The sequence below is a fragment of the Strongylocentrotus purpuratus genome, unplaced genomic scaffold (genome assembly GCF_000002235.5).
Source record: "Strongylocentrotus purpuratus isolate Spur 01 unplaced genomic scaffold, Spur_5.0 spur5_scaffold_16, whole genome shotgun sequence".
Classification (NCBI taxonomy): domain Eukaryota; kingdom Metazoa; phylum Echinodermata; class Echinoidea; order Camarodonta; family Strongylocentrotidae; genus Strongylocentrotus; species Strongylocentrotus purpuratus.
The window spans coordinates 6,301,322-6,310,632 of record NW_022145601.1 but is presented as its reverse complement, the minus strand read 5'-3'; the positions used below and the strand labels follow the sequence as shown (position 1 = coordinate 6,310,632).

General features: G+C 38.1%; 1 protein-coding gene across 1 annotated transcript in view; it reads left to right on the top strand.

The window, feature by feature from the left end:
• The first annotated feature begins 202 nt into the window (after nucleotides 1–202).
• Nucleotides 203–9,311, top strand: part of LOC105442281 (ABC transporter G family member 27-like) — an 18,152-nt gene continuing 9,043 nt past the window's right edge. The window contains exons 1-9 of the mRNA XM_030987686.1: nucleotides 203–335; nucleotides 1,316–1,488; nucleotides 2,100–2,205; nucleotides 2,850–2,950; nucleotides 5,338–5,499; nucleotides 6,598–6,697; nucleotides 7,342–7,500; nucleotides 8,288–8,550; nucleotides 8,797–8,952. Coding sequence (XP_030843546.1) covers nucleotides 203–335; nucleotides 1,316–1,488; nucleotides 2,100–2,205; nucleotides 2,850–2,950; nucleotides 5,338–5,499; nucleotides 6,598–6,697; nucleotides 7,342–7,500; nucleotides 8,288–8,550; nucleotides 8,797–8,952 — 1,353 coding nt within the window. The remainder of the gene's footprint in view (nucleotides 336–1,315; nucleotides 1,489–2,099; nucleotides 2,206–2,849; nucleotides 2,951–5,337; nucleotides 5,500–6,597; nucleotides 6,698–7,341; nucleotides 7,501–8,287; nucleotides 8,551–8,796; nucleotides 8,953–9,311) is intronic.

Genomic DNA, 9,311 nt, shown 5'->3' with positions numbered 1-9,311 from the left:
TATTTCAATAGTCATAATGCGGATTGCATACATTCCGTGCTGCTAGGTAGGACAAGCCCTAAAGTTTGTCCTACTTAGCAACAATAATAGCACTTATCAAGGATTTATGTATTACATTTGATTACATCGTGAAAATGGTTTATTTGAACCTATCCCACACCAGGAGACAAAAGACACTTTATCATTAGAGGAATCCTCCGACATGGACTATGACAAAGAGGATTCGACATTGGAATTCAGGAATATCTGTCTGACCCTAAAGGATAAGGATGTATTGAAGAATGTATCAGGATCAGCCGAACCAGGCAAACTTCTAGCTTTGATGGGTCCTAGCGGTGAGAAATTACAGAATATTCCGGTTAAATCATATTCGAATTTATATACAGTTTGGTTCCTTTACCTTGAGACGTACATGGTTATAGTGACAAGTTATTCCATTAACCTGTTATTGACAAATGGACTACAATACTTTTAATACAATTTGCATGTAGTACTTGTTACAATGTTAGGGAAGCCTCGTGCAAGCTTTCAGGTTGTGAAGAACATGCTTTGTTCAAAACGTATGCATAAATTGTGAATATCTTAGTATTCCTGTCTTTTGTTGAGGGCAAATTTTGAGGTAACGAAAAAAACATCCAGACTTGTATTTTGCATAATAAACATTCATTGATTTTAAATATTGATTTAATTTGTATCATTACATATGGGGAGGTTAAATCGAACAAGGTCATCGAAATTTCCCGTTCGGAAAGATTTAAAGTAACGATTACTACCAATTTTGAAATAGTAAAATACAGCCCCACTTTCGCACTTGAAGAGCTCTCCGAACACTGCCGGGATTTGTGACATCACGATAGGGACCAAATTAGTATAAGCAGACGATGCCCCATAGCAATGCATGCATTGTAGTGCTTGCCTTTTCGTCTCTTCACCTATTCCCCTTACTTCACCAGTGTTATTATAACTGCTTGATCTGTTGCCTCGCTCTACATTTCGGACATGTTTTTATTATGATGAAAAATGCAGCATTTGAAAAATAATAAAGGAATCGGATGTATCTTCAATATGGCTTGTAACGAAGACATCATTGTACATTTAGATGCTTACATGCATGAGCGGCGATTTCTTTTCATGACCGAGGGAGGACAAAATGCGAGGGATGAGAATGCATAGTGAACGAGAGGGCGAGGGTGACAGTAATATTATGGGAGGGAGCGTAGCGACCGAGCAAGAAGTATTTGCATTTCTATCAGTATTTACCTCTTAAACAAATTGAGATGAAATATGTAATTTATGTTTATCCATACTGGTTCAGGGGCTGGTAAGACGATGCTGCTTACCGCCTTGGCTGGTCGCTACCAGGGAACTCAGAAGGGTCAGGTGCTGCTAGGTCAGAAACCAATGGACAAGACCCTGAGAAGAAAAATTAGCTTCGTCCTACAAGAAGATGTCTTCTTTGACCAACTGACTCTACGAGATACTTTAATGGTATTACATCATTTACTTATCACTGTCTTTATTTGTATTTACTGATTTTACAGAAACATAACTTTCTTAACCATCGGTCATTATGATTAACAAGTTCCCGATGAGCATGTCCTAACGGTATCTCCGTTGAGTACTATAACACATTCTATTTTTTCTTTGTAATAGCAAAATGTTTTTAAATGTTCATTTAAAATGACATGGTTACGAGATGCTGGTGTTACTTACACGCAGGCATGGGTCCAGGTTTTTTAAGGGGGAAGATGGCAATGTAAACAGTACATGCATGTGAAAAGGTGATATGAACTTATCACATGTTTAGACGCCTTTGGGGTCAAAAGTTTGAAAAAGACACGGTTTCTCGAACGTGTACTTCAGATTTGCCAACAAGGTTTATAAGATGATGGGCTAGCCCCCCCCCCCCCGTGATATTTAGTCTTACACACTGTTGTGACCTCATCATAGCATTTCACACTTTTCTAAAGTTTGCTTGCATTACCTTAACTAAATTAATATAATAATAAAGCAATCATTACAACAATTAAAGTAGTGGATGATGGAATAATTTTAAATTAACTTTACTATTTCAAGCACTTTGTTGTATCTTGATTCAGTATACAGCCCAGCTAAGGTTACCTGAGAAAATGTCCATTGACGAGAAGAGGAGCCGAGTGAGGAATATTGTCACGACCCTTGGACTACAAAAATGCCTTAACACGAGTACGTCTATAATCATAGTATTGAATACTAGTCTTTCAGAGTTGATGTCCACATTGAAGGCTCGTGAACAATGCTTAAGTAGATACTTTGACCCTTCAAAACAAGTGGAATTAATACAATGTAGTTGTGAATCATTTCGTGAAAGCGTCCTTTGATTTGATTGATTTGATACGATTAGATTTAATTTCTCTTCATGGTCTTTTCAAAATTACAAACTGATAACAACATTATTATGATAACCAACAAATCATATCACTAGTACATCATCAAATTGAAAATTGACTAATTGATAGATATATTGATTGATTATTTGGTTGGTTGGTTGGTTGATTGATTGATTGATTAAAATATTAATTATTCAAACATAGATTATAAAGACAAAAATAATTAGTAATCAAAAGGAGAACAAAATGTTTATTACAGACTTGATACTACTTTCCTTCATCTGTTATTTGAGTATCATTTGACAAGTGGAACGTGGGAATAAAAAGAAATTAAAAATATTATCGGAAATTTTTGTTTAAATTTGTTAATGACGTCCACCCCCCCCCCTCCCCTCCCCATCAAAATAGTTAGGCTATGATACTGTTTGACATCCATCGGTCTCACTTTATTTCTTTACCTTTTTAATCTGCTATTAACAGAGATGGGTAACTCCCTAAGTAGGGGGCTATCTGGTGGTGAGAAGAAGCGGGCTAACATCGGCTGTGAGTTACTTACTGATCCGGATGTTCTCCTGCTAGATGTGAGTTGAGATGTTTGTGGTTTCCCTTTTCTCTTGCCAACATGTCATTATCATGATGCAGACTGGACTTGAACCATCCGGAGCTCATTTGCTTTAACAGTTTAGGGCAAACCGTTCGGAAATCGCAAATGATAGTTGATACGGAGCGACAAAATTTTATGCTCGCTAGTCACTTCCAAGCTGTTTCTATCCCATAAAGTCATGATAAATAACTTGATATATCGCTACTAAATGTCACGTGACATTCCGTTGATTGCACATTTTGCAAAATGTTCCCTTTTATTTCCCTACGAATTCATTTCAAAATTAGATTTTCAAATATTGCCGACTTCGAGGCCTACATTCATGGGGAATTTGATTCATTTTTATTTCAAGAATGGATTTAATGATTAACTTGCGCTTTTCATTAAGAAATTGTTTTGTTTCTTCAATCTAGAGGAAACTACCATATAATAATAACAATAACAATAACAATAACAATAATAATAATAATAATAATAATAATAAAACGGTGCTTTTCCACCGGAAGTCTCTTAGCACTATATTGACTATCAAGTTTTATATTCTCCCTGTATGTTGTCCCAACAGAAAAGAAAAGTTAAAGGTAAACTCGCATAATTTCTTAGACACATGGGGTAACGCCCCATTCCCCTCTCCTTCGCCCCTTGTCTGAACATTTTGTAAGATTGTCACTTGGTGCAGGGAGGTGAAAGAAAAGGAGGCGCAACTCTTGTAATTTATTCAAACGCATTCTTGAGTTCTAAAGCGTAACAATGGGATGTGTAACATTCCACTTGGCTTTGAAGTTCCATGCTCCGAACCGCGCTTCCACTGCGGGGACTTTCGGAAGCCCGGCGGAAGCCAGGCACCAGTTTTACATTTATTACAAAATATTAAATTACCGGCAAAATTTCAGTGTAAATCAAAAACTTTATATGGGGATTTTATTGGGAATAGTGCATCAAACAAATTTTCAAATTTAGAACTCCGTCCTTCCTTTAATTTGTGTGCCAGAGTTGGTAAAAGAAAAATTACATCCTGTCAAAAACTCAATATTTTAGGATGATGCGCTAATTTGTGCATGCTTTAATCTCCCGTTATTTGATCCATGATTTACAATCTTCAAAAACATTAAGTTTGCTAATGCGTGTTTTCGCGTGTTTTTTTGTATTTTTAAAGTTTAAAAAAGGATGAAAGTACACAAGTTTGTGTTCGCTTGTTCTACTCTTTACACATTCAACAATGGATGAGAAATCATTGAAAGGGACAGCGAACAGTTGCAGTGATACTATTTTTTGATGTAGGAATTCTAAATCCTGAAATTTCATGCGCTCTTTTATCTCACCACCTGGTCAACAGTTGCAGATTAGCGCATAACTTTTCGGCGGCTTGGAGCATGGGGTCAAAGGAGAGCGGCTTGATTCCTTTCCTTCTCTATCACGTCCCTGCTTGGTGGAAGGGGTATGATTTTACGCGTGTGCGATTGAATCACAAAGAAGGCTTATGACATATCGTCAATGCACCATTACACACAGGTGTAGCCTATAGTTAGGCCTATATGATCACTAAGCATTATGCACTTTCCCTAGACACGATCCTATTTTCACCTCTAACAACTGTTAGATGAACAAGTGTTTCGATCTGGAGCCAACTGCTACACTTCACCATAGAACTGACCTTCAGGCAACCTTTTGGTCCGAATTCACAAAGCAAGGTTTGAGCTCAGACCAAGGTTTGAGCTCAAACCTCCTTTTGTTTCGCCAAACCTCCTTTTGTTCTTTACAAACCAGGTTTGTAAAAAACGCGTAAAACGCGTCATATGACGTACGAAAACCAAGGTTTGTCGACAAACCTTCTTTGTGAATTCGGGCCTGCATGATCGTCATCAACAAGGCCCTGTGTTTTTCAATCTCGCTCTATCTCTCTCTTGTTTATCTTCTCATTCACATATTTACATATTTGGAAAATAATCATCATCATCATCAATGATAGTAATAATAGTAGTAGTAGTATTAGTAGTAATAGTAGTAATAATAACAATAATGATATTAATAAAGGCAATAGTTATAATAATAGTAATAATTGAAGAACAAAAAACAAAACTAATCAAAGTAATAAAAACAATACAACAACTTAAGTTTCCATAGCGATAATGTCGATTAATTCTACTAAAATTATATCATGACATTATCATTAAAATGGTCATTCATTTCTAGAACAACTTTGGCATTAAATGCTTCAAGTAGGAGTCGAAGGACGAAATGAAATCCCAGAACCTCTTTCGAATGTGACGTAAATTTCTTAAGCTGTATACTAAATGCACAATTTTATCAAAAATTGATTAATATATATATATCTTTTTTTTTTTATATCGATTTGATTACTAGGAACCAACATCCGGTTTAGATTCTCACGGTGCGAGCGAGCTGATTATGATGCTGAAGAAGTACGCAAGGCGTTATGGGAAAACTGTGGTAGCGTGCATTCATCAACCGTCCAGTCACACCTTCCTTACATTCGATAATCTGCTGCTTTTATCAGATGGAGAGGTATATGGCAAGGAGATGATGATGATGATGATGATGCTGGTGATGGTGACGTTGATGATGATGATGATGAGGATGATGATTTCGATGGCGATGATGTTGATGATGATAAAGATGATGATGATGGTGATGACGATGATTAATATGATGGTGATGGTGATAAAAAAATGATGAGGAGGAGGGGAGTATGATGGTGATTGTGATGGTATAGCCGTCGAATCATACGTTCCTCACATTCGATAACCAGCTGCTCAGATGAAAAGGTATTTGGCAAGGAGATTGGGGTGAAGATGATGACGATGATGATGACGATGGTGATGACTATGATGATGATGATAAAGATGATGATGATAAAGATGAGGATGATTGAGATGATGGTCGATAAGGATGAGGAAGAGGGGAGTATGATGGTGATTGTGATGGTATAGTCGTCGAATCATAAGTTCCTCACATTCGATAACCTGCTGCTCTGCTTGCTCAGGTGAAGAGGTATTTTGAAAGGGGATCAGAGTGAAGATAATGATGATGATGATGATGCCGACGATGATGATAAAGATGATTATGATGATGATGATAATGATGATAATTGAGGTAATTGAGACGATGATTGAGATTGTTGTGATGGTAATGGTGATGACAAAGGAGGAGGAGGATAGGAGTATGATTGTGATTGTGATGGTAGCCGTCTAGTCATACGTTTCTTACATTCGATAACCTGCCGCTCTAAGATGAAGAGGTAATATTATCAAGGAGATCGGAGTACGAAAAAATTGTAATGATGATGATGATAATGATAATAATATTAACAATAATAATGATAAGAGAGAGATAGAGAGAGAGAGGGGGAGTGAGCGGGGGGGGGGGGGGTTATGGTAAACGATTTATCGAAGTATAAAATGTCGCTTGGAATTAAACTATTCCATCGCAAAATAACCATGATCTCAACATCTACATAATTTTATTTATATTCTAAAAAAAAAAAATTTTATACTCATTTTTTGTTTAATAAAAAAAAATTCTGCTGATAACAAAACAGAAAGGGTCCAATCATGTACTTCAACTGAGTAAGTTACTACATGCAAATCTTGTTTTCCTGTACAGGTTATCTATTTTGGACAAGCTGGTCGAGTCATTGATTATTTCGCCCATCTTGGGTTGCGTTGTTCTCGGCATTATAACCCGGCAGATTTTGTTAGTAAGTGAAAGTTAACTGGTCAGTCGCTAGTTTCGTTAACCTGTATACCTTGGCTTGTAACATTGTGTACAGTTACAATCGTGGGGGCAGCTTTGCTCAGATCTATACATATACAGGTATATACACTGACGAATGCATGTAATTGCCGCTTTTATCTAAGATGCATCGAACGTGTCTAAATAATGAACATCTGCTACGGAGCAGGGCTTTAAAATTAATATTGTATATACAGGTGTATATATCATCAAATACACAAAACGAATTGCTTCAATGTAAGACACATCTAAATAATGTAAATCTGCATATGGCGGATAAGAGGTGCGGTGACCTAGCTGAAGTTTTCGGAACTCCCTAGATTCGGGACAATCAATATTAAAATATTCTGGTAGCTGCCTGTCCTCGATTGTATAGAGCCCGATGAAAAATCAATGAAATACACAATGAAAAGCGGTTTTGCAAATTAACATTTTCTTTGAAACTCAGAAAGATAATACATTATGCACTGTCAGAGAAATTGCAGAAAAAAAATCACGGCATAAAGTTTAACTTCAAATCATAAAAGGGGATTTTTAAATAAAAACATACATGACTTTGTATAATTATGAACAGTATAAAACCTTCATCTTCACATTTCTATCACTGTTATTTAGTCGATAAAATGAAAGGATCTAGAGCAGAGAAGGAGACACTCTTCCGAGCCGCTCGCCTGCAGACCTGGGAGCTCACACCCTTAGGGTCCGAGGTTCGAACCGTGAGCGAGCATGTGAATAGAATGGAGGAGGGAGGAAACGCGGTTCAATTCAATCTAGGTGAGTTAGGGTGGTGGTTTAGTGGTTTAATTCGCGTCTGTTCAAAACACAGTCGTAAAGATTTTCAAGAAATCAAATCAAGGAAAATTAATACCTTATTGTGTCACCTATAGAAATCATGTTTAGAGTATGGAATATTCCGTTGCTATGTTTAAAATTTCAATCGTGCAGGAAGGACTTTAGATTGCCTGAGGTTGCATCTTTTGCAATTCTTTGCGATCGAATCAATATCGTTAAAATCCATGACATGAATGCCAGTGGCGGATCCAGGTTTTTTGTAAGGAGAGGGGAGGGGGAGACACTATTCTGACAAGCGGGAGATAAAGGGTTATCAGATGTTTTGAGCGCCTTGGTGTCTTGGTCAACAATTTGAAAAGCGCGGGCCACTTTTGTGTACTTGAGGTATATACAGTTGTTTTTAAAATGATGGGCACAGTTGTCCGTCCCTTCCCCTCAAATAAAAAAAAAAAAGTAATGTGTGATGAATGCAATAGGAGCGGAACAGAAAATCTATATGTTTACATTCAGGAAATTCGATTTGAATTGGACGATTAACAAAGTTGGATGATATAAATTGTGACACCAAATTGGGTTGCCAAACATGCACAAGACATTTGGGATTGTGAAAACTATGTTCATGCAATGTGAGGCACAAAATGCGTTATATGTAGATACTTTCTCCCCTCCCTTCCCTCTGTCTGTATCTCTCCCCCCCCCCCCCTCTCTCTCTCTCTCTCTCTCTCTCTCTCTCTCTCTCTCTCTCTCTCTCTCTCAGCTCTCTCTGTAGATGAGATCCAGCCAGGCCCCAGCGCACGTCGTTCCATCTTCATGGCCCTGCCCGGGCTGGGCACTCGGTACAAGCAATCCCCCAGTAGTGGGGCGGGGCGGCAGCCTAGGGGCATCCGGGCCTCTTTTGCTCAGAGTGGCTACGCCATGCAGCAGCCAATGGTCAGCAGAATGTCCATCGCGGGGCTGCACGACCTAGAGCAGATCAAAGAACACTTCAAGGAGGACAAGAATGACAAGTGGCCAACAAGTTTCTGGCATCAGGTTCGGACGCCTTGCTTCTAATTTGATTCCATGTTTGATTTGACATTCATTTATTTTCCATAAACATCATCATACATATATATATATATATTTTCAACATGATTCACATAAAACCATTCTTAGACAAAAGAAGTCGTCGTAAGTACAGCTTGAGCTGACGTAAGCATGATCTTTCTCTTCATCAGAACTGCCAGTATCATCATCTAATTAACATTCTAACGTTTATTCTTGGTTTGCACATTATAGTTATGCACGCTCTCCGACCGTAACTTCAAGCAGTACCGGACCATCATCCTCTCTCGCCTCGAGTTAGCCCGTCATCTTCTCCTCGGATGCTTCATCGGAGCCCTCTATTTCAGGGTGGATCATATTGAGGAGAGGATACGGGACATTACCGGGATGGTACGTGATGTCTCTTCCTGGACTATTTTATAGTCACGATGCATTTGGGTGTCAATGATCAAGGGGGCAAGCCCATGCCCGTTTCATATTTACAGAGATAGTTGTGACACGCTTACGCCCGCCCTCCAAAGTCATTTCATAATGTTCAGGAAGCTCGAAAAGTTGCATCACATAAACCTCTATGAGAGGGAACTATTTCAGTGTTCCAAAAAAAAACTCGAACTTAAGAAAGAGTGCAACTTGCTGGCAGAGTCCTATGTCACGTTTAATACTATTGTTTTTAAATCCTATTTTGGTATACTTAATATCTCAAATACACACAAGAAAAATATAATAGACTTCCTGTTCCAGTGCCCCCA